General features: G+C 44.2%; 1 protein-coding gene across 1 annotated transcript in view; it reads left to right on the top strand.

Annotated features, from left to right (window-relative positions):
- The window catches only part of LOC119654917 (pinopsin-like), a 95600-nt gene extending 75185 nt beyond the window's left edge, over positions 1 to 20415 (top strand). Inside the window, exons 3-7 of the mRNA XM_038060563.1 lie at positions 1523 to 1682; positions 11083 to 11278; positions 18559 to 18691; positions 18788 to 19018; positions 19272 to 20415. Coding sequence (XP_037916491.1) covers positions 1523 to 1682; positions 11083 to 11278; positions 18559 to 18691; positions 18788 to 19018; positions 19272 to 19658 — 1107 coding nt within the window. The 3' untranslated portion in view covers positions 19659 to 20415. The remainder of the gene's footprint in view (positions 1 to 1522; positions 1683 to 11082; positions 11279 to 18558; positions 18692 to 18787; positions 19019 to 19271) is intronic.
- Positions 20416 to 26081: the final 5666 nt, after the last annotated feature.

Consider the following 26081-nt stretch of genomic DNA (forward strand, 5'->3'; position numbering starts at 1 on the left):
AGTGCGGGGAACACCAAATAGCGTAAATACTGATAGAAGCCTGAAGCATTCGATAATTATAGAGTTCTAGCGAAGCCCGCTTTGATTGAGAAAAATGCATGGGAAATTGCCTTTTTCGTGGTTTGGAGACTCCAATCGATTTTGTCCTTAGCATTTATAATAGTATCTATTGCGTTTATTCAGATTATATAGTAAAACCAAACCTCATCTGCTTTTGCAATTCAGGAATATTCCCCATGGTTTTCCGTTAATAGGATTTATGGCGCTTATCATTTATTAGGGTCCTTTTTACATGCAAACTTGTTGCCATTTCGAAGGCAACTTTATTATCCCCCCTTATAAAACTCCCCTTCCTTATTTGCAAAAAACTTAGACAGCCACTTTTCGCAAGCCTCTTTTGAGGCGAACTTAGTAGCACCGCGCTTTGCATGGACCGGAAGAGATGGTAATCACTTAGTGCCAGGTCCGGACTATACGGTAGGTGTGATAGGACATCCCATCCGAGCTCTCGTAGCTTCTAGCGGGTCATCAAAGATGTGTGAGGCCGAACGTTGTCCTGGTGGAACACAACACCATTCCAATTTACCAATTCTGGCCGCTTCTGGTCAATCGCCTGCTTCAAACGATAGAGTTGCTCACAGAAGAGGACTGAATTGAGGGTCTGGCCATAGTTGAGCAGCTCATAGTGGATGATTCCCTTCCAATCCCACCAAACACAAAGCAAAACCTTCCTGGCCGTCAATCCGGGCTTGGCAATGGTTTGGGCTGGCTCGCCGCACTTCGACCACGATCTTTTTCGCTTGAGGTTATCGTACACTCTTCATCACCAGTCACCATACGCTTCAAAAATGGGTCGAATTCGTTCCGTTTCAGCAGTGCACCGATGGCGTTGATTCGGTCCAAGAGATTTTTTTGCGTCAACTCGTGTGGCACCCAAACATCCAGCTTTTTTTGGAGTTCAATCTTTTGCAAATGGTTCCAAACGGTTTCATGGTCTACGCCCAGTTCCTGGCCAATCGAGCGACGATTTTATCGGTTTCTACGACGATTGGCCTACCAGTACGGGGTGTATTTTCGACATCCACTACACTAAAACAAAATCGATCGAACCAACGCTGTGCTATGCGAATCGTGACAGTATCGGGCCCATAAACTTCACACATTTTTTCGGTTGCCTTCGTTGAATTTTTACCTCCCAGGTAGTAAAAATGTAAAATATGACGAATTTCTTACTTGGTGGACTCCATCTTTGACGCGCTATAACTTGAGACTGAAACGTACGATCACAACACTGTCAAAGAGACACTTGTAACACAGATTGTCGTCTTCAAATTGACGTATAGTATGACCCGATGCGATGAGTACAACACAAAATATGTTTAAGTATCGCCATCTATTGACAAAATACGACATTTCTGTTTCTCCAACCCAATATTTGCATTTTTCTATATTATTACTATTTTCCAGAGGACATAAATAGATTCATGTAAAAGCATTATTTTTCTACCATTTTTTATTGCAGCTATGGACCCCGATGAATATGATATTGCTCAATTTGGTTTGTTCGGATTTAAGTGTTTCAATAATAGGAAATCCAATAACATTAACGGCTTCAATATTTCAAGGCTGGATATTCGGACGAACTATGTGTAAAGCGTATGGATTTTTTATGGCTTTGTTAGGTGAGTATACCATACATACATTTCTACACCGCACCAAGTTTTCATATGGTTTTCAATTTCCATCTCGACCTAATAACACCTCCCTTTGAATGATCCTCATTTTCCCACCGCAACACCCTTTTGAACTCACTTCCCGTTTTTAGTAGTTAGCCTGCTGGCCAGGCCAATCTTTCTATTGCGAAGCATGCCTTTGGGACCCTTGTCCCATTACCAGGCAATGTGTCCCTTTTTCCTATACCCTTTGCATCGGTTAGACCAGCCAAGCGCAGTTAAACATGACTTCGGCAGATTTCCATTCAGGAGACACTTAAAGCACCTTCTCAGAGGGGTCTGCACTCTAAGGTGACAGACTCATCCATTACGGACTTTCATGACGTCCAGCAGCTTGGGCGCTACCTCTGTTGGTAGTCATATGGTCACCGTCTGTATGCCTACAAACGATTTCTGAGGTTTACAATGGCTTCGCCGTGAAAGTCGCACAAAGTAATGCAGATTTTTCCCTTAGAAGTGATCTCGTATAAGTTCGTCGGATTGCCACGCGAGAAACTTCGTTTAAACGTTCGCGAACGCAAGATATTGGAGAAAATACCGCGCTGGGGGTCTGGCTGAAATCGAGGAAAATTGAAAATTTCCACGATACCCGGGTCGCAAAAATGGTCAAAAATGCAAAATCGTCGAATTTCCACGCGGGATACCTCGTTCGAACGGAGAGGCGCCCCAGATTTCGGAAACTCAAGATTTTCCACGACCTCTTTGCCGCGTTCGAGAGAAGGATCCTCTGAAGAATTTTTGGCCCCCTACATGAGGATGGACGATTCCGTAGCCAACATAACGACGAAATCTATGAGCGATACCATGTCCGCCCGGTTGTGGATAAAATCCGGCTCAATAGGTTACGGTGGGCCGGTCACTTAATCCGTATGGATGAGGATGATCCCACCCGGAAAGTCTATAAGGGCAATATCTATGGTAGAAGACGAGGCAGACAGCTTTTGGGGATATCGAATTGGTGGACCTCGGCGCAAAACCGGGATGTCTGGAGTTCCTTCTTAAGGCAGGCCTAGACCGGATACCGATTGTTGCGCCGTTGATGATGATGAGGAATTTTCACGTTACGAAATTGTGAACTCGCTGGAGGGTGTGGCTCAAATAGAGGAAAATTGAAAATTTCCACGATACCCGGGTCGGAAAAATGGCCAAAAATGCAAACTCGTCGGTTGAGGTTATTCTACGGCAGTGATCTGTTCTGCTAAATGGGGACAGTAAGTGACTGACCAAAGTTACTCAAAAGCTGCAACCCTACCCTAACTGTCTCCGCTATCGGTGAACTCTGGCCCGACATAGGTAGAGGTAATATTTAACAGGCTGAAGTAACAGTGGATAGATTCCACCTGATTACAGGACAACCACTCCATGCAATGGAGTCTACTATCTCAGACTAGCCAAGGGGTGTGTCGCTTCAGAATCAATCAGCGCAGAACAGTAGAGGATTGTAGGCTTCTCCTGAAAGCCTGGAGATAACTGTAACATATTTGATAGAATCATTAGTGGACGCACTGTGCCCCGTTAAAGGGGGAGGGGGTAAGGAGGCGAAATGCATTTACTCAAAGTGTCAGGCTCTTGTCTCAGACAGACTACCGGCTAAAACACCCCCTAGTGTCAAGGACTCTGAACACAATCCGTTTGACACATTACGTAGGACAGACGCGTTCAGCATAGGATCAAAACCCCGTGAATTCAGGGAGCCTAAGTTGTCCCTACATCTCTCCTATCCATCTCCCTCTTTTTCCTTTTAAAAACTCCTTGGGTGCAACGACACCTGCTGCAAAAGGGACCTCCGACTTTGGACATCAGCTGACAAATCGCAAATATTCTAGCCGCAGCCTTGGCTGGGTGTTGCGAATCTGCTCACAGAAGCTCATGTTCGTGTCTGCAATGATGCCGAGGTATTTCACCGCCGGCTTGACAAAACCACAGTTTCACCAACCTGAACAGGGAAGACTGTAGAAACCCTCCCTACTCAGTACAACGACTTTAGTTTTCTCCAGAGCTAGGGAGAATCCATAATCGACCATCTATCTGCTTACTCGCCGCGTTTCCAGTGTGCCCTGAGCTTGCCCACCGGTTCGTGCGGTAACCAGTGCCGCAGCATCATCCGCATATCCGACCAGATGCGATTCATCAGGAATCTCGAGTCGTAAGAGGTTCCAAAACTCCGGACCCTGCATAGATTCCTAAGCAGCTCCCGATGTTACCTTCATTCTGCGCTGTCCTTCTTGGGTCTCGTAGAGCAGGGCACGGTGCTTTAAATAGTCCCTCAACATCCGCAATAATTAGCCTGGGGTAGGGAAACGATATTCGAGTGACTCAGGCATGTCGCATCATCACGCAGAATTAAAGGTGTTTCATATTCATATTGCGTCAGTCAATCGAGGTTTGATGAACTCCTCAATCAGCTTTCCCCGTGTGTCCAACATACTTACCGGACGATAAGCTGATGACGCCTCTGAGACTCCTTTGTCGTTGTTTATCAACACAAGTCTTGCAACTTTCCAGTGGGAGGGAAGATCATTCGCTGTCAAACATGCGTTGAAAGCGTCGAGTAGCAATTCTGGCTTACGAGTTTCAACATTTCGCTGAAAATACCGTCCGGTCATGGTGCTTTCTGGTCCTTTATGGACAAGACCACCTCCACTAGTTCCTTTGCAGTAAAGAGTGAACTTTCCTCAATACTCACTCTTTCATCGACAGCATCAGTTCGGATAAGGTGGAGAGGAAAAAGGGCTTCCAAGATCGATGGGCACCGATTTTTTTGGAAACAAACTTATACCTTAAGCCCCAAAGCTCTCTATGTAGTCGATGATTAGCTCCTGCCAGCAGCGTGCTTTCTGCATGTTGTTTTCGTGGTGGAGTTTTTATTTCCTCTTATACTATGCGGTTCTAAGCGTCACCTAATCTTGGCCTCTTGCGTACTGGGCATTCCGCCGAAATCTAAGGCTTAAAATTTTAGCCATCCGCCAGTACAAGCGTAATTTCGCGGGACACAGTTTCGTTTTGGCAGCCGATGCATTACAAACTGAGGTTATAAGGCTCATTGTTGAATGAACTAGCGATTCAGTCGCAGTTCTTCTGTCTGCGCCAAGGTCTTGTCACTCCCTTTGAGAGAGCTTCGAAAAATTTTACCACGTCTATTTTCCCGATGTTCAACCCGGTAGGTATTCGCCGGACGCAGAACATTGAGAAGAGCCGTTTGCCACTTCGAAGGAAATGTACTGATGGTGACTGGCTGTGAAATCTTCCGGTACCTTCCATCGTTGGACCGTTGGACACTAAGGACTTCGAACTAAAAGTTACATAAGGAATACTGTCCTCGCAACCAGGGCGTCGGAATGCCAGAGTGCTTGCTGGTATTTAGGACAATAAGTCCTGTCCTGGCGACCATCTCCATAATTTGTGTGCCTGGAGAATCTAATTGAGGAATGTTCCATTCCAGGGCTCTGGTGATAAAGTCTCCTCCAACTAGAATTCTCCCTTCCGTGTTTCTAATCTCGTCCTCCAAGGTGGCGAGAATATTCCGAGAAGCTTGTATAGATTCTTTCCTGCGAGGTAAACGCTAGAAAACTTCGCATCTGCCGTTCTCTCGACCATGGACCCGCACTAGCAAGTTAACCGTATATATCCACATACCGTGAAGGTGAGCTCCTATCTCGGTATCGTTCGCTGAGAAGCAAGAAGTCAACTCTTCTTTCTTGCACATCTGCCCCATCAGATCGTGAGCAGTTACACTCCTACCCATGTTTGCTTGCAGTTATATGTCCGCATGCAACGGGTTGAAGCCGCCCTTCTGCAAATAATCCACTCGATCTTTATTTTCCCGCAATGACTGGCTGTCATTTCAGGGACAGTGACAATGGCCAATTTTTGTCCTCTAGAGTTGACAGACGTAACTAGCATCTTAAGGTTGCCCACATCTGAGTAATCCCTTCTTATCGCCTCGACTCAACTCGAGTCCTCGGATAGATCTACCCCAATGTCTTCTGGTTTGGCGTTGTTACGGACTTCTCGAAGAACATCCGCGAAACATCTCCCTTCATTCGGCTTAATGAGAATGGCCGCTGACCGCTGTCTGCCCCTTCCCTTGTTTTGTGATGCTGATGTCGTAGTCCCCTTCGACTTAGCTACAATGGAGCCCCTGCTGTCGCTATTCTGTTTAGATGGTTGCTGCTGAATTTTCTCTTGTTTTCGACGGTGCTTTGTCCTTCTTCCTATTGCGTCCTCGTCAGCAGATCCTCGCACATTCCTCTTCGCCTCCTTTTGTCGATTTGTGGTGACAATATGCAACTCAGAAGGGCTCCACCTTCGACTTCAAAATCTTGTGAGATTTTAGCTCCGTGCAGCACGTAACATTTTTACTCCGCAGGCCCATATTCGTGAAATGAATCTTTTTTTCTATGACACTACAGCTCGATGTCGACCCCTGGACTACGGAAGTCTTCGTCTCGATCTTCTCTTCTCTCTAAAACCGATCAGTTTGGAAGTTGCATTATCCACTGAGTCCCCCCATTGCTTTCGGGGTTTTCTAAGTGGTCGCTTACCTTACAACTTGCCTTGGAGTGAGTACCTGAGAGTTCTACTGACATTGATATGCTCTACATGGCCTCCCCAATGGAACTTTCCAGTCTTAATAAGGATGCGAATTTTGGTTCGTCATTATAGGTAGAACTCATTATTTTATCTTATTTGCCATCCACCGGTCGCCCTCACTAGGCCTAAGGTTCTCCTGAGGACTCGACATTCGAAAGCAGTCTCTATCCTTGGACATCGTCCGTGCCTCACTATCGTCACAGAAGAAAGGCCGAATCATAGGTTTATAGAATGTGAACTTTGTTTTCCTACATATATTTCTATTTTTAGAACTGGCAAATGTTTGGCTGGCAAGCTTGATCTTGCAGAGCCTTGACGAGCCACTCAGTTATCCTCTAAGCTACCAATACTCTGGCGCCCAAAGACCCCCACAAGGAATTTTCGTTCAATCGGTCAACGAATAGTAACAGATCCACACCAATCGGTATGATATTATTTCGTCAGATAACGCCGCCTGATGGTCGGAGCAGGTTCAAATGGTACCTCCTGCCATTATGAATGTTCAAAACACATCTCTGTCTGGAATATAACCACCATTTTTCCGAGACGTCGACCAAGTTTCATTAAAGGATTTCCTAAGAATACTGTTAAACCCGATTCGTCTTCCATGACGAATGGGTGGATGAAGATCATTAATTATGTAATTCCAAAAAACTGCCAGTGATTTATCGACTTCTCTTTTCTTTGTTGATAACGATCAACTATGTTTTCTCAAAGGCAAATCTAGAGAGCGTATGATCGGCAGAGATCAAAGCCAGCTGAAGTTCACCAGGGATCTCCAGATAAACCCGTGACATTACGACTTAATTTATATTACGGAACCTTGATGCCAACTTAAGCATATGGCATTTCAAATGGGGAGTATTTTGGTACCACCCTGGTGAATTTTGTTGCCGCCCTAAAATCGAAGGGGGAGGGGATGAAGAGGGTATGCATGAGAAACAAGAAGGTCCCCTTTTTTAACACTGTTGAAGAACACCCTCTTTTGGAAGCCGACTATTTTCATAACATTTATAAGCTTATTGTTAGAGCAATCATCGCATCCCGCACCCGGGCTGGTGGAATGGGAGTATAGAGGCAAGGACACGGTCTCCTCTGTAACCCTTCTTGCGCATTGCGACGACAATCGTCCTACCAATAAACTTTTTAATGAAGGGGCTATTTGCATCCCTTTTCATGGCTCCATAACTTTTATAGAAGTAGAGACCATTTTGGTTTTTTAAAAGGGTTGAAAAGTGGGACCTTTCTGCTCCTCCTACATGCCCTCTTCGAGGGTTCTGCTAACAAATCAAACTTTACCATGATGGCACCAAAATACCCCTCAATTGAAACGCCATGATCTTTGAGGGGGAAGCGTGACTGCCATGATTATCGACCGGTGAGAGATCTCCCCTCTCATACCCTTCTTTCCACTTACATGCATAAGGTTCGTTTTGACATAAAAATAACTTCACTTCGGAGCCTCATAATTTTTAAGGGGGTATGACCACCGCAGTTTTGAGGCGGGATTAGAGTCGAGGGAGACTGATTTCCGAAATACGGTATTTGTTTGAATGAACAGAATTCTTCTTTTTCTTCAGCCTTTGTCCCGTTCACAAGCGGGGTCGGCTCGTCGTGATCGGCTTCGCCATTTGGCTCTATCGAATGCCTGATCTGGGTGCAATCTCGAGGCTTTCAAATCCCCATCCAGCGTATCAAGTCACCGTTGCTTAGGTCTGCCTTTTGGTCGTTTCCCATCGACCTCGATGTTCAGACCAATCTTGGCAAGTGAATTCTCGTTTGCACGAATTGCGTGACCATACCATCGAAGACTTCTCTCTCGCAACTTTTCCACGATCGGTGCAACCCCATAACGATCGCGGATATCCTCATTTCGGATGTGATCAAAACGTGTCCAACGTAGCACCTTCGTCTCCATTACCGCAAGACGCCGTTCATTGTCTTTTATGGTCGGATCGGTCGTCAAAAATTCAGTTTTGTTTAAATTCAATCTGAGACCGTGTTGCATGAGGCGATCATTCCATTTTTGAACAAGTTGCTCAAGATCATTTTTGCTATCAGATGCTAGGAAAACATCATCTGCATAAAGCAGTGTGTAGGGCGCTGGATGTTCGATATTCCGTGTGACGGTGTCCATAACAACGACAAAGAGGAGTGGTGAGAAGGCACTTCCTTGATGAACTCCAACAGAGACACGAAGCGGTTTTGATACACCCGCCATACTTCGAACTTTACTTTTCGGATCGTGGTAGAGCAATTGAACCCAGCGCACGAGTTCTTCTGGCACGAAGTGTTGTCGTAGAGCATACCAGATGAGTTCGTGTGGTACACGGTCAAACGCTTTCTCTAGATCCAGAAAGGCAATGTAAAGAGGGCGACGCTTCCCTCGGTGTTTCTCCATGAGACGTCGTAGTTCCGCAGTTCTTGACAAATCCGGCTTGATTCACGGTTATTTCAACGATTTCGCGAATATGGTTGTCAAGAATGCGTTCAAAAATCTTCATGGTATGGGAAAGTAACCGAATCGGACGGTAATCTGAACATTCTGCTGGGCTACCTTTCTTTTTCCATATTGGAACAGTGGTACTTTCTTTCCAGTCAGATGGTGTTCTTCCTTCCTGAATAACCCGGTGAAGGAATTCACTGAGCCACAGTGTTGAGTCCCAGCTCTTCGCTTTCCAGAGCTCAGATGCGATGTCGTCAGGTCCTGTTGCTTTCCCCGATTTCATTTGTTTTATTGCCTCCTCGACTTCAGTTGCGCTGACTGGTGGAACTGCTCCCAATGTCGGCAATGATTGTGGAAGTGGAGGATGAGCAAATTCTTCAGTTGAAATCTGCTCGAAGTATTCTCGCCATCTATCCGTTGCGGCTCGACGGTTGGTAAGCAAAGTACCGTTCTTGTCATTAACACAACAGAAGTGTTCGATATCCTGTGTGCGTTCATCATGGCTTTTAGCAAGTCGATACAGATCTCTCTCGCCATCCCGAGTGTCCAGTTTATCGTAAAGATTTATGAAATGGTTCGCTCGGGTGACAGCGACCGCTTTCTTTGCTTCCCGGTTGGCATTCTTATAAATTTGCCAATTAGCAGGCGTTTTATCGTCAAGAAATTTGTGGTAGAGGCGTTTCTTTTCACGGACCTTCATTTCAACATCATCATTCCAAAGCCAAGTATCTCGGTTGATGTACCGCTTACCCGGCTTGGTGACCCCGAGGGTTGCAGAGGCCGCTTTGTGGATCGTGTCTTTCATTTGGTTCCATGATTCTTCCACATTCGTAATGGTTGGCAATCGTATGAGTGAGACCGTTTCTTCTTTCTTCTCACCAAATCGCCACCATTTAATGCGCGGTGGGCCAGTGCGTTCCTCACGCTGTTTTATCGGTGGCTTAATTCGCAGGACGGCAATCAACGGCCGATGTTGAGGTGCGATAGTCTCATAGGGAACGACTTTGCAATCAGTGACAGTGGTAAAATGTTGGCGTCTTATGAGAATATAGTCGATTTGCGTTTTATTGTTCCCTCTATAAAATGTGGGCAGATGAGACAATCGTTTGATGAACCATGTATTCATAAGTACAAGGTCATGGGTGTCCGCAAAATCGATTATACGCTCGCCACCTTTATTGCGCGCTCCGAACCCCTTTCCCCCATGACACCTGTTACCGTCTGTCTTTTCACCACATGATCATTAAGGTCGCCGACAATGATTATGTAATCGTCAGCAGGCACGTGACAAGTCTTTTCATCGAGAAGTTGCCAGAAGGCATCTTTCTCGGCATCAGGTCGACCTGTCTGTGGTGCATACGCGGTGAAGAAGTGAATAGTGCGATCAGCTGATATAATGGTGAGCTTCATCAGCCGATCATCAAATCGTTCGACTTCTTTAATGGCATCACGGAAACCCTCTGAGATGGCAATGCCAACACCATATTGAGTGTGTGGGTTACCAAAATAGAGAAGTTTGTAGCCATTTTTACCGCGGTCGCGTTCAATGTCGCAGCTTTTGGCACCAGACCATCGGGTTTCTTGCAGAGCGCAGATGTCAATGCACCTTTTCCGAAGGGCTCTTGCGAGTTCCTCCGTCTTTCCAGTTAGGGTACCAACATTTAGCGTGCAGACACGTATTTGTTTTGTTCGTTGTGTGCGGACTAACTTGCTTACGCCCTGACGCCGTCCATGCGTCAAGAACCCTTGCCCATTTCTCGACAGGACCGGGGCCCGTCCTGCTGCGTCGACTGAGGTGGACGCCCTAGCATTTCTCCGAGGCTTGTGACTCAATCCGATCATCATGTTTGTAACGACATTCTATGCATTTGCTTGGTCGACCTGTCGGCCTGTCACCAAGAGAGATCAGGTAGGATTTAGCATAGTGGAATAACTCCAACTATACTCTATTTACCTCTTTCCCTGATCTCAGCATTTTATTTTTGTTTTACTGAGGATAGTACAGAGTACGTTGCCTCAAACCCTCCTCCTTTACCTGGGCTTGGGACCAGCATACTATGTTAATAGCATGGCGGAGTTCTTGAATGAACTGAATTGTAACCAAAAAAATGAAGAAGAAGAAGTAGGTAGTCACCCCAAACATGGCAAATTCAATAGGAATGAAGTCTTTTAATTATCACCAAAAAAAACCTTGTATTCACAACCGACAACGAAATTTTTCTAGTTTATTGAATATTTCCATAATGGATTTTTCCATTTTTCCTGAACGAATATTGAGCTAATTACGGTGACAACTTTCTATATTTCCAGGAATAACATCGATAACAACGCTCACAGTCCTAGCCTACGAACGATATACATTAATAACTTTTCCTGTAACATCGCAACAATTAACGACTCGTGGTGCCTTGATAGCGATTTTTCTCATATGGTTATACTCACTCCTATTGACGTCACCCCCATTATTCGGCTGGGGGGCATATGTGAATGAAGCTGCCAATATAAGGTAAATTGATACTAAAGGATATATGCATATGCAAATGAGCTCGTGGGAAAAAACATGGCAAACTTTTGCTCGTGTGAATTTCTATTGAATAAATAACTAATTGGAAAAGTTTTACATGTTTTTAGTGAAACATTGTATTAGTGATATAATGAGTTGGGTTTGATAAAGGCAAATGCTGCATTCTAAGGAAAACATGAAATATTTATTCTCTAAATAATTAATAGCAGATTCACGGTTATAATTAATGAAGGTTCGTGTAAACAATATCTTCTGGATCTATTACGGAGCGAAAACTTTGAGGTGGTGGCCCCGTAGCTATATGGGGAGGGATTCACATGGGCCATGCTACTAACAATAGACGTTGATCGCGCTTTTCTTTAAAGTTTGTTCTCTTAACTTCTATGCTGAAGAATAAACAAATAAAATTCACGTAAATTTGATAGCTCCCTGAAGTGGAATAGATTTCCGAGGAACGGAGTCATAATTCACATAAATTGTAACATGAGACTTGGAAGGAGTAAAGATATTCATTGTTACTGAATGGGGGCTATTTTAGGGATTATGTCTCTAATGATTTGAAAGTTGCTTCCGGGAATATTAAAAATAAATGATGATATCCTTATATAAACGGAATTTGAAAATAAAATCACTTTGGAAAAATATGTACGACGTCAATTAACATGGCGGTAATTAATGACAATTAGCGGAGACACGAAAACTGTATGACAGTTGGGCGATTATTTAGTGAAAATGCTTGACAACAGATGATTCGAACGTTGGTAAAAAGTTCGCCATTAAAATAATAAAGTAGTTTTCCAGGAAACCATTCACGTAACTGAGATGCGCCCTCAGCGCGAATTCCGTTCCAAAATCAGAACCGTACGTGTCGGTTATAAACACGACCCGAATGTAATCAGATCCTATATAATTAATGACGAATAATATGATTGCATAAAAGTAGTAGAGAGGAGTTCTGTTAGTACATACTTATTCCAGTGATACGGATGCACGCAAATAAAGCAAGTTTCAATTCATATGAGGGTGGAGAATTATTACTAAGGATTCGGATTATGTCTAGAGGTTTGGCCTAGAAGGGTCACGTAGAAAATGACAACTTTTGGATTAGATAAGACGGAATGGTGAAGTCCGACGACTTACCAAAGAAACAACTCAAAAGAAAGAGACAACTGGCGGCATTGGGATTATCTACAGCAGGAACTGAGGCGGAATCACAAAGAAGACTTTGGCGGCGGTTTGTCAGGGACAACCTGCAATGTCGGTTGTAATAAGGGGATTCAGGATCTGGCAAGAGCATAACGACACGGAAAAGGTATGGAGAAATTTATGAAATATTTGAGAACTAGCCGGACAGCAAACTAAAGGTACAAAGTGTCTACAAGAATCTGGTAGGAAAACTCTAGAGATAGAGGGGGAAAGTCCAGAATGGCAGGATTCAAAGCCAATGCATCAGGAATTGAGCAGGCAGAAAAGGCTATGAGCAAGAATTCAGTACTAAAGGAAGAGGTCATCCAGGAAATTAATAGTAAATGGCAGGAGGAAACAACAAAATTGCATAAGCGTGAAGGTCCTAGGCACTAACTGGAATACCTTCACTGTGAACATAATCTAACGGCCCTTTTCAGACATGGATTGACTTTGAGATCACAATCAGGTCCCCGTCATGACTGACACAGCACTGAGTAAAGGCTGCTCTGCGGAGTAACTCCACACTTGAGCCCACAAGGAGCTCTGCCGGCGATATGGGCACAACTACAAGCAACATGAAACTCCTACAAGGGTAACAACCGCAAATAACCACACCGAGAAAACAGCTTCCAAGAATTTTCTTGGGGTATATGCTCTGCGAGGGCCATCCCGGTTTACATGCTACCAGACAACCGTCGGTGAGGCTTAGTGGCAAAAGCCACGTCAGGTGATGGCCTCCTCGAGTGCGTGAGGACAGCACTCCCCCATGGCTTGACTGAGCGTAAAGGGGCAGGAAAACATTGAGTGCAAATTTTGAAGAGAGCAGCAAAGAAATTCAAAGAAGCAAAACGCGATGATAGTTATTGATAAGAATAGCTTCTTTTGGAATAAAGGTGAGAGCTACCTGGATAAAGCTGCTGACGAAGGAAGTTGTCACTCGGTAAGTGTGCGTTACCTGTTTCTCACGAGCAACCACTTGTCTAAAATCTTCGCACTTCCGGCTGTAGATCTAAGTGCGATAAGTAGAATCCAAGTGCGATAAGCAGACGCAATTTGCAAAACTCCTCACCTTTGCATTTGTACAAGACGGTTACGATGTACCTCGTTGTCGAGAGCATCAGGCCATACCTCCCGCACCGTAGAGCAGAATAGACTGCGTTGCTCCTATAAAAAGACGTCTTCACGTCGCTGACCGATATGAGACGCAGAGTCGGGATTCTCGGGCACTTCGGTTCTTTTACAACGCAAAGTTGAAACCATAAGCAGTGATCCATGCGCTTATCCGTCGCATCAATATGCCAAGTCTACTTTACGCCTATTCAACGGCCAACAGTGCGTCCAACAACAAATGCCGCAACGTCATCTGCATAACCAACCAGACGCGCCTCTCCTGGCATGTCGAGGCTTAGTAGACTATCGTAGGAAGCTTTCCAGAGGTCTGGCCCTGATTTAAGACTCTTTTGTTTGCTACAGGTGACGGAAAACTTGACACGCTCGAGCTTCAATACCGCAAGAAAGAGGGAGATTGCAGCGTAGCGGACGATTGCGTGGGTATGGGAAGCAGAGGTTGACGCAAATAATAATGATTTTCGAACCAGCTCTCGCCTGTATAAAATAGCTAGTCTCTGTACCATGTAGATGCGGACTGCTCCTCAAATGGAAGCGCCCTTAAGCGGGGTAGAATAACCAAGCTTTACGATCTCCTTGCAGAACTATTCCATTCCACTCCTGCACTTTCTACAAAGTTGGTACCTGCACTCATCGGGAAATCGTGTTAATCTAAGATCTTTCCCAGATGGTGGAAGAAAGAGGGATCGTTGAGACTCCGAAAGAATGCCCATCTCTTGAGTACGACTATTGTTGCAAAAATAATAGCTAACTTACTCCTGAAGCATATTAAAGGAAGGCTCGAAAGCTTGATCGATGGAGCACAGGCTGGTTCCCGTTGTGAATCCTCTTTACTGATCGCATAAACTCTTTTTGGATCATTTTGGAAAAGAATTCGCAATTCCGTCACTTCTTTACCTAGTTTTTGTCAACATGAATACTGAGTTTATTTGGAAGGCTCTGCACAGGAAAGGCATTTCGGAGAAACTAACAGCTATTATCAATGGATATACAATCAACAATAAAGGAATAGTACACGCTTTTCAGAAAGTCCTGGAGAAAACTGAAATACATTTCATCTAATGGATAACAATGACTCCAAATTGATTCGCTCTGCCCCATTTAGGGGTCAATAACAACCATATGCAGATTGTGAAAGGCAACTCCCAAGAAAAGTTGGAGCTTAAAGACATATTAGTGAGGATTAAGATCATACCCGGCGCTACCAGTACAGCCTTATCTGATGTGGCTCTGAAAACGCTGCCGGTAAACTGAATTCATCTGCTACCGTCTCTCAGAGCTTCCGAATACCTCCGCCTGTATGAGTGACATGCAAAGCGGAATGGATTGAACCATTCCGACTAGCAGAAGTGGACGATAATGTTTTGCCCCGTCACCATTCGCTACTAACTTTGCAAGTGCCGGAGTTTTACTAACTGCCTTTTGACATGCATATTCTAGGTGCTACCTAGAGCTCAATTTGGCAACAATTATCCCCCTGCCAGGTATTTGATAGCGGGCTTAAAGATCGTATGTCTAGCGACTTCCACTTTCACAGTGTTTTTCTTTCTACGGTTCATTATTAAGACCGTTTCCGTTTTCTTATCCGCTAGAGTAAGCTCTGCTCTTTTTAAGGAAAACTCTACCACTCTCACTGTCTTCAACGCGTGGAGCTCCATATCCTCGGCCTATTATACATGACAATCTAGAGTAGAGGACCCAATACTAAGCCCTGTGGTGCCTTCGCTGTGACAAAGTACTCTTTGGGGCCTTATTCGCCTCGTATCAAAGAGTCCTCTCTGAGACAATTCTCCCTCAAACTCGCTAAATAACGCAGAACACCTATGTCAGCCAACGCTCTTTCGGTTCAGTTCCAATTAGCGAAGTTGAACGCATTTTCAACATCCAATACCAACAAAATGCACAGTAGCCACCAAAATTTAGAGCGTATTTTGCCACATTCACCGCAATGTGAGTGTACGCGACGAAACCCTTACGGGCGTTACGGCAGGCCATAGCCGTTCTGGACGATGGGTAACAAGCTATTTTAGATGATTCCTTCCATCATTTTCCCACTGTGTCCAACAGGCAGATCGGGCGATATAATGTTGGATTTCCAAATCTTCACAGCCTTTCCTTGTAGGCCCCACTCCAAGTGTTTATATCAGAATGGTCGCAAAATTGTTTGAAACAGCTCATTTTACACCTCCGAATGCCCTTTTTTAATAGCCAACGTGCAGTTTTCTATGTCGGTTTTTTTCCTAAGCATCTGGTAAAGCCTTCTTGTTCGGAAACATGCGGCTTGCAAACTTGCGATTTTTGGTTCCACCAGTAGTTGGGTTGTCCATTGGGGAACAATAAAATTCTGGGCATAGTAGGTTTGCATACTTCCTTCACCCAATGAATGATTTAGGTGACATTTTGTCTAGCCATAACATCCGTGGATATGTGAGACTTGAGCAGAACGGAAAACGTGCCTCCTCAAATGCTCTCGCTGTCCACTAGGGCAAACTACCCGGTATTCTGCTAAAGCTCTTTTTGAGCTCAATTCGCCCATGATTTTCATGTAGACTGCCTTGCCCCTCACGGACTTGCGAAGCGACTCTGCTGGTTAAAACGGGACTCACGTATATCAGGTCCACTAAAGACCCCAGGCCTCTTCCTCTAAAAGTTCATGAGGTCCCGACATTCACGAGTACTACACCTGGCCCTGCGTAAGCTTCTAGGAGAACACGTCCTCTCATATTCGTTGATCGGCTGTATGTGGTTTCTTTTCACTTTTGCTCTGACGAATCCATCCTCCGAGTGCTCCATTAATTCCTAGAAGTGTGCTCCGTTTCGTCATTTCGATAGGGTTCACTAATTATCGCCACATCGATGTTTTCTCGCGGTTGGTATTCCAGAGTTGGCTTTGCTCCGTCTAGCAATGGTTCATATGCAATTTATGTGGAAGGCTCTCCTGTATTCCGAGCGCCTATTGCTGCCTGCAATTTGCCGTTGGTTTACACCGTCCTTCCCTTTGCACATTAGGCGATTGGGGTTAGCTCTACAATCCTGCCTGATGTGGTCTTTCGCTCTGCATCTCCTGCATTGCTTCGTCCTGTCATTTGAGCTGATATATGTCTTCGCAATAGGACTGAAACCAAGGAATCTAAAGCATCGATACATAACCCGGTCTATTGTTGTTGTTGTCTATCTCCTAGCGTTTCTTATCTTAGCGTTTTCAGCGCTGACAAGAGTCAGAAGACTACAAGAGTAGTCCAATAAATTAAGTTGTCTTTCCAAGGCCTCATCTCATCTATATCCATACAGACCATAGTGATTTTCGGTTTGCTACTACCTATTCGGTTTCCTTTCCTAGTGGCTTTCCAATTTGGCTCATGAATTTTCAGCGTCAGTGTTTCTTTCTTTTCGTATAATTATGTTCTACTCTCCCCACTGGGGTTAGCACTTTCGATCGTGGAGGCTCGGGCTCATATGGGGGGGGGGGGGAGGGGAGGGGATCTGCTAAGAATCGAACTTCTTCCGAGTGGGTGCGTGTATTCTCGCTTGTAACATTAAATACCCCAGTAGCCAAGGTTCCCACTAAGTTTAATTTTATTTCTCGGTATCCTTCCTATTGCCAATTATTATCCTTCATTTATTTATCAGCACGGAAGGACGTCTGCCAGCTTACAAAGACTGTTCCGCTCGAAACGTCTCACCATAGGGTCAAAGCTCTTACTGTACAAGACTATGATCTTACCAGTCCTCATGTATTCCTTGGAAACTTGGGTTCTTAGCAAGAAAAATTGCGAACTCTTGGCCGCGTTCGAACGAAGAATCCTCCGATGAATTTTTAGCCCCCTACATGAGGATGGACGATTCCGTAGCCTACATAACGACGAAATCTATGAGCGATACCATGACCGTCCGATTGTGGATAAAATCCGGCTCAATATGTTACGGTGGGCGGGTCACTTAATCCGTATGGATGAGGATGATCCCACCCGGAAAGTCTATAAGGGCAATATCTATGGTAGAAAAAGAAGACGAGGCAGACCCTGCCCAAGATGGAGCGATGGCATAGGTCAGGACACCAGACAGCTTTTAGGGATATCGAATTGGTGGACCTCGGCGCAAAACCGGGATGTCTGGAGTTCCTTATTAAGGCAGGCCTAGACCAGATACCGGTTGTTGTGCCGTTGATGATGATGACGGAAGGACGCGTCTGATGGGACACACACATACAAACACTCAGTATGTAGATCAAAGGTAGGTTAAGGAATAAGCAGGCAATTGGTGGGATACCAAGCCGATTGGGCTGGGAAAGCGTTTTGCGAAAAACATGTTTTCGGAAAGCCTCATGGCCCATTATAACTGGATAGTACCACCTTAGAAGGCGTCGCTTAAAGTAAATTGCCTAATGGGCCAAGGAAGCATGAAATGCCACTGCAGATCAGGATCTGAAGAGATGTGTAAAGAGATATAACCTCTTGAGTTATAGTTAGCAAGGTCCCTGCCACACACAGCCACTCTCTTTCTGCAGAAATCTGAAAAGTATGCACGTCCCACTACGATTGAGGGCCAAATCCTCTGGCGGAAAGATTGGCAAAGATTTGGCCTTAATTTGAGATGGCCTTCCAACAAGCCTATGAAACTAGTATCAAAGACTGAGCCCGGCCTATTCAGAGAAATTGGTGCAAGCAGAGACCTGGACATTGTTGAAAGCTGAAATTGGTTTTCCGGGTAACACTACAGATTTCGATGTACCTATCAGACAAAGGACTTAAGTAACTTGGATGGAAAACTGGCAAAAAGGGACAACCACCCTTTCAACGCTAAATATTATTCGCGGCGATTCAGGGCAAATTGTATAATTTCTAAAAAAAACCCTAAATCTCCATACATTTTCCAAGAATATTCTATCTCGAATCGCTGGTTTTCGGCTCTCATGGTTGATTTCATTTCTTCTTTGAACTTTCCAGCTGCTCCGTTAATTGGGAATCACAAACGTGGAATGCGACTTCATACATAATATTTTTATTCTTCTTCGGACTTGTGGTTCCAGTGATAGTCATCACCTACAGTTACCTCAAAATAGCATTAACTATAAGACAGGTAAGAAGAAAGAGGACGATCCCAATGTTATCATACAAATGTAACCCTTAAGGACGTATTCAAATTGATTAAAGAAAATAATAAACTTCATTGCAGACTTCCAAGAGACTTGGAAGAAAGAGCCGAGCTGAACGTCGTGTGGCTACAATGGTAGCAATTATGATAATGGCTTTTCTTGTAGCATGGACCCCATATGCTATTTTTGCATTAATTTCTCAGTTTGGACCCGAGGGCCTTATTAGCCCAGCGATGGGAGTCATGCCAGCACTTCTAGCGAAATCAAGCATCTGCTATAATCCCATGATATACGTTGGTCTCAACACGCAGGTACTTTGTATTCTTTCTGCATATATTCACCATATATTATATGTGAAAATTTTTGTCCTTCGTCCATGTTTTTCCTTCCTTGGGATTCCAAGTAAAATTGCCAATTCGAAAATTTGGTAGCTGTTTAGACAGATGTATCTTTTCCTGAATTCTCTCCTGTATTTTCTTTAAAATTCATTATGCAGAGAATATTTTTTTGCCTCAGGATTGTGTGGTTTAAAATATTTATAATGGAAATAAAAACTCCTTACAGTTTCGAGCTACTTTAACCGAAAGGAGTCATGTTGAATCGACTGCCGTAGTAACCACAGATCACAATGAAATTTTTTCACATACTTCCTCGATAGCCGTTGACTGCAGCATTAAATCCCTAAGACACAGTAAAGCAGCATTCTACTTGAAACCTAAGACGACCCAAGGAAGTTCCCCCGCTAACCAACGTGGGAATGATGGCAACAGCAATCCTGATATAATGAATATTTCAGAGGACACAAAAACCGACTCTTACCTCGACTCTAATTCCAATAATAGTCGCCTTGTTGAAAAGGAACTCACTGTTTTCGCCGATGGTCAAATATCCTTGCGGACACCATTCAAATTGGCCCGGGTAGCGTTCGACGATGAAGGAAGGACGACTTGAACATCTTCCCTTGGATGATCTGATATTGGTGGCTGTGCATAATTCACGAATTTGAGTAACTTCCAATGTAGGACGAATTTGAATTTGCGCATTTTAGTAGTACAACGAAGGAATAAGACAAGTGATGGCTATCAGTTCAGTAGTGAGACAACTCGTGACTAAGTAGGCACAGATGAATTCGTCACCCTATAAAACGAATGAAGGACGCCATTCAATAATTCAATGAACGAAATGAAATGGAGAATTTCAACAACCAGAATTATTAAGAGACCATGAGTAGTTGTACCACATTTAAATAATATAACATTTTCACTATGAGCTTATACCTAGATGTCCCTATAAATATACGATCAAAAAGTTCAAAGGCTTGAAACGAATTTAAGATAGCTTTAAACAATTTCCAGATAAAATAATACAGACGAATTTTTAACTTTTTCATTTTACCAGGAAAATTGCATCTGAAATCCGGGACCATATTTTAAGTAGATCCTCAAAATCACCTAAAATATTATGAAAGTAGGACCCCGGATCTCAATAGCTGCGTCTTGCACAAATACAAAAATAGGGACTGTACATATTATAGAACATATAAAACTAGACGATTAGTTACCTCCTGAACTTAGATTCAATAAAAGGAAGAGGACAATTTTGCATATAAAATTGTGTCAATTTTATCATAAAAATGGCTGTATTTGAACGTTGTCTAGTGAAATTTTATTCAAAGAAGAATCACAAAAAGCTGAAATTGCTCACAAAAAAAAATGCCTGTATGTTTTCCAAAATGTGTAATAAATTTATATTTTATAAGAAAATCACGTTTTTTCAAATTTGCATGACTAAAATCTAAATCGCTTTGTCAGTGGTCAGGTGGTCACTTTCTCCCTGGACTAACTAGTGCCATGGGGCTGACAATCTTCTTTTTCTTCAGCCTTTGTCCCGTTCACAAGCGAGGTCGGCTCTTCGTGATCAGTTTCGCCATTGGGTTCTATCAAATGCCTCCTCTGGACGCATTCGCGCGGCTTTCAAATCCGTATCCCTTTGGGCTGACAGTATTCATTATTACTTTCGCTTCTCCACTAAGAATTACCGACCTCACCGGAAGGAACATCCATTCGGGTGCTAGAAGGAACAGTGAAGCCCATGGTGTCTTACGTAGGCACCTGTCATGAGACTTAATCCTACGGTCCTCTTAAGACACGGATTGATTTTGTGACCACAATCAGAGCCCCGCTGAGACAAGCAACAACGGTACCAGTCTATACCAACTGCATGGCTTAGCATTCATACTGGTGGATGCAAGAACTACCTAAATCCCTACCGAACTATGGAGTACGGCACCCGTGTTGATACACAACACCACGTCGAGGCCCGAAGGTCTCTTCTCGCTTCAGCATAACCACAACCACCATGAAACTCCCACTAGGGGGGCCAACCGCAAATAACCTCGCTGTCCTCACATACAACAGGAGTTCACCCGAAGTATGTGAGTCCAGGGCTTTCCCGGTTCCTATGGTACCAATATACCCCAGGTAAGGTTTCGTGACCGAAGTCACTTCAGATGAGTCCCCGTGCAGACTCGGGTCTGATCGCCCTGATTAGGCCTTTGGAGCATTCGTCTACTGAATCACGGCCGGCAAACCAAAGTGATTACAGCGTCTCCCGGTGCCACCACTATGGAGGTTCTCCTCAGCCACTTGGTTTTGGTTTGGCCGATAGGGTTGCCGCCCCATCTTCTTCGCCACCACCTCTGAGCACCTATGTATGGGACACATAATATCTCGTTGCCAGTCGTCAGGCATTGATTCGCTGTCATACATCTTGGGCATAAGTTGATGAACCACTTGGTGTTATTGGCCGCCTCCACGACTTATGATTTTTAAGCCGATGAATTATACGGACTGTTTCTTCTATACTTGGTGGTGGCAGAATTTGTTCGTCGTCTTCAGTTGGCGGGACCCCCGACTTGCCGATGTTCTGGTTGTTGAACAGTTCATCAAAATACGCAACCCATCGCTCTAATATGCCCATTCTGTCGGAAATCAGATTTCCTTCTTCATCTAGCGGACTTGATGGTAAAACTTGCGCGGCTGGTGCGGTTGCTCCCTGTATTTTTTGAGATCACAGAAGTCGCTTCTCCGCTCGACGGAGTTCGTGATAAGTATCCACACCTGCGGGCGTCCTTTGAGAATGCAACGTTATCGGTATGCAGCATTTTTCTGTTCCGTTGCTAGCTTACATTCATCGTCAAACCAGCCGTTCCGACTTTTTTTGCTGGTGGTGCCAAGTATATTTGAGACCGCATTATTGATAACGTTCTTCAGATGATTGTGAACATCATTTGTTAATGCTTCATGTCCAGGATCTCTGTTGGCTGCGGTTATTGCGACATCCATTTCCCTCCTATAGGTGTTGCGGAGGGTTATGTTGTGACGTTCCAAATTCAGGAAACACAAGAATTTTGATCCTACGGCGTCGGGAAGTTGAGATATCGCAGAAAATGGGGCGGTTGGAGGCCAGGTCAAAATCGAACAAAATTTAAAATTTCCACGACCCGCGACGAAAAATGGCAAATCGTTGGACTGCTGTGCTACCGCGTTAGAAAGGGGAAACACCCCAGACTGAGCAAATACAAGAATTTTGAAGTTACGACCTCAGGAAGGCAAGATATACACAAAATGAGGCTTTGGTGAGCCAGGTGAAAATAAAAGAAAAAATGTTTACGCCCGGGGGTCGAAAAAATGACGAAAAATGGAAAATCTTCGGATTGCTGTGGGTTATACCTCAATCGAAAGGGAGGCGTTCTAGATTCAGGAGATACAAGAAAAAAGAAAATCGGGCGGTGAAGGATCTCGTGAAAATCAAAGATTCGCGTGGGTGATACCTCATTCGAAAGGGAAGAGGATTAAGATTCTGGAAAAACGAGGCTACGACGAGGTATGGGGAGGCGAGGGGAGGCGCTCTCGGCTCAGGAAATACAAGAATTTAGATGCTACGATCGCAGGAAGACGAGATATGGCGGGAAATGGGGCTTTGGAAAGTCCGGTGAAAATTAAAAAAAATTGAAAATTTCCACGGCCAGTGGTTCGAAAAAATGACGAAAAATGGAGAATTGTCTGATTGGCGTGGTAGACACTTCTTTCGAAAAGGAAGGCGTTCCAGATTCAGGAGGTACAAGAATTTTGACGCTACTACGTCGGGACCGCGAGATATCGCGGAAAATCGGGTGATAGGGTCTAGCTAAAAATCGAAGAAAATTGAAAATTTCCACGGCTCCGCGGAAAATGATTGTTGTGGGCAATACCTTATCCGAAAAGGGAGGCGCTCAAGATTGAGGAGATACACGAATTTCAAATCTTTGTCGTCGGGGAGGCGAGATATTGCCGAAAATTGGGCTGAGTCGAAGAAAATGGGGGAGGGAGTTGTAAAAATGGCAAAAAATAGAAAATCAAATTGCCGGGGGGGGGGGCTCATTTGAAAGGGGAAGCGCTCCAGATGCTGGAAATACAAAACTTTTGACGCTACGACGCTGGGAAGGTGAGATATCGTGAAAATCGGGCGATGGGGGCCAGATGAAAATCGCAGAAAATTGAAAATTTCCACGTGGGGTAACTATAATATTTTACCATACAATTTACATGCTCTGTGAACTGATGAGATACATATGGTTGCTATGTCTGGTATTGTCTGTATGTTGAGTTTGGGGTAGTCGTCTTTAGGGTATGGTGTTTTGACTTTTTGCTGGCCCCGTACTTACCAGAGGTCATTGAGTAAATTTTTGGCACTTCCATACGGTGTTTGGCGGTCCTCTTTTTGGGAACTGGAAGCCAAATATTCTCCTTCATGGATTGTCTCCTTCTAACATAATTCCTAACTAATTACCTAAACTATATGGACAACCAAATTTTTAGTTAATATGTGCAATAAAAATTATCGCGATTTAAGCCATGTCAAAAAGATAAGTTACTATGAACCCTCTGATTATCCAATTATAGAAAATGAGTGGATATACTGGAGCCACCGAATTGCCTTGGGTAGTCTTTGAATCATTACGCAGTTAGAAGAAATTATAATGTCGATCTTATGGAGCCAAGTCTCATGATTGGGAGTTCAAAAAGTAACGACATCATTGACATAATAATATTAATAGCCGTTGGTCACAGCCGTCCATGATGTCCAAGTAGCTTTTATAGCAGTTGTGTGATACATATGAGAATGTAAGTTATCCACACAACTTGTGGGTTGCTTATTCAACTCTTGGAATGACTTGAATGTTACGGTTGAGTTTAAGGCTATAAGGAACAGTTAAAGCGAAACTAGGATATAAAATCACAATTGAAAATGTAACTACCACTTCGAGGACTGAATAGTCGGAGGGGCTAAGAAGTGAATATTAAACCCTGAAAACCAAGCGTCTTCCAATGTTAAGGACCCTTCTTCTTTTTATTTCGACTCTTCTCTACTTTTTCCGGTAAAATTAAGGCCATGGCAACCAATCATTATAACTAAGAGAAGCTATGATCCTCACTAACAAACCCGATGGGGAATTCTCCAGAAATTCCGCCGAGCTGAGCTGGGACTCTTCTGTCACTATCGACGCCAGCTGTCAATGCTAAATCTGCCTTTGGACAAACAATGTTTCATCTGTGACGCCCCGGAGTTTTAAGGAGAGCGAATGGCAGTTTCCCATGTCGTCGATTTTGAATATCACGTCCCATTTTGGGTAGTGCTTCGCAATACCCGTTAGTTGCACTTACTAACGCACGTTTCATTAAATCAATCAAATTGACACCCTTTCAGCCCTTTCTATAATAGTTGGATTTCCTTCAAACTTTTCTAAATTGTGTATTGGATTATTACTCATAACATCACCAATTTTGTACTTCTAGGATAAACTTAAGGGAGTTTTCGGGTAAACTACTAAAATATGAATTTTATTTTAGCAGGTATCGGAGCGGTATGTATTTTCCGGCCTAGATTTAGTATATATATTTTATTAATAAATTACAATTATATACTTTATAGTAATTTGTTAAATTATTGTAATATTATGTAAGTAGTAAATGGCTGACTAACGTTCCAACGCTGGCCCTGTGGCTGCACTACTTTGTAGTGGAACTCGGTTGTATCTGCGTGAAGCAGCTCCACACTACACCATCTCAGCTGAAACTATATTTCAGCGATAAAACTCGACTCCACCTCATTCCCTAAGATCTCAGCCCCGGAGACAAAAAGCTTCAGCCTGGATATGGAGACGTTCTTGGGCCTACCGTCGTCGTCAAGCCTAAAGAAGTGCTTCCCTCTGCTTAATACTGCGTGTAGGCCCTCTTATGGTGAACCGTGAACGTGAACCAAGACGCGTGTGCAGACGTCCAGGACCTTGGGGGCGTTCGCTTACGTCGAAGAATGACGGGATGGCGAGGGGGGATTTTAGTTTGGCCACGGCGTCCCGAAGCAAACGCAAAAGTCCAGTAGTGAAAAAGGCTGATCTGGTATCGAACATTGGACCGCTAGCGAGTCTCAAATTCTTCCCGTATACTAGCTCGGCGAAACTATTGGCAAACTGTTCACGATGGACTGTACGTTGGCCAAGTAGAACTAAAGGCAGGACTTGCGACCACGAGGAGTCACCACGTGCCATTAAAGAGGCTTCCAGTATCCTATGCCAGCGTTCCAGCGTATATTGCGAGTGGTACGTAATCGTTCGATGGCCTTTAAATCCTAGGAGTTTGCCTAACTCCGTGAGCACGGTAGACTTCAATTGCATTCCCTCGTCCGTGATAGCTTCGGCTGGAACTCCAAAGTGTGGTATCCATTCCCGGCAAGGGGACTCGGCGCACGATTGTGCGGAAATGTCGGCCAGAGGTATTTCCTCAGACGTAAACCAATACTTGAAGTCATGCGAATCTCCCAATGGTCCCATGATGTCGATCTGAATCGTCTGAAAGCGCTTGGTAGACGGGGTGAATATGCCTACTTTACACTTCTGCCACGCGATGCACTGTCTGGTCTGGAAGTTAATATCCTTATCCAAAGCGGGTCAGAAATATTTGCTAGTGACCAGCCGATTCGTTGTCCGAATACCTGGCTGTGTAAAATACCATGGAATACATCCTCGCGAAAAGTAACCGGAATATATGGCCTAGTTCGCTTTTCAGAGTATTTCGGAGGTTGAACCAAAAAAGGGAAACTCACGAAATTTGTATTTGGGGTTATCCTTGAGGCTCTGAAGCACTGCGTTTTCGTTCTGTGCTTCGGTGATTGCCAAAAAATCGAGCGTGGTAGGGATTTTGACCACTGAAATGCGTGATCCAGTGTCTGCAACTACATTGTCTTTACCGGACACGTACTGAATATCCGAAGTAAACTGACCTATGAAGCTCAGGTGGCGAAGTTGGCGAGGAGATGCTCTGTCGGTCTTCTCTT

Source organism: Hermetia illucens, chromosome 4 (genome assembly GCF_905115235.1).
Source record: "Hermetia illucens chromosome 4, iHerIll2.2.curated.20191125, whole genome shotgun sequence".
Taxonomy (NCBI): domain Eukaryota; kingdom Metazoa; phylum Arthropoda; class Insecta; order Diptera; family Stratiomyidae; genus Hermetia; species Hermetia illucens.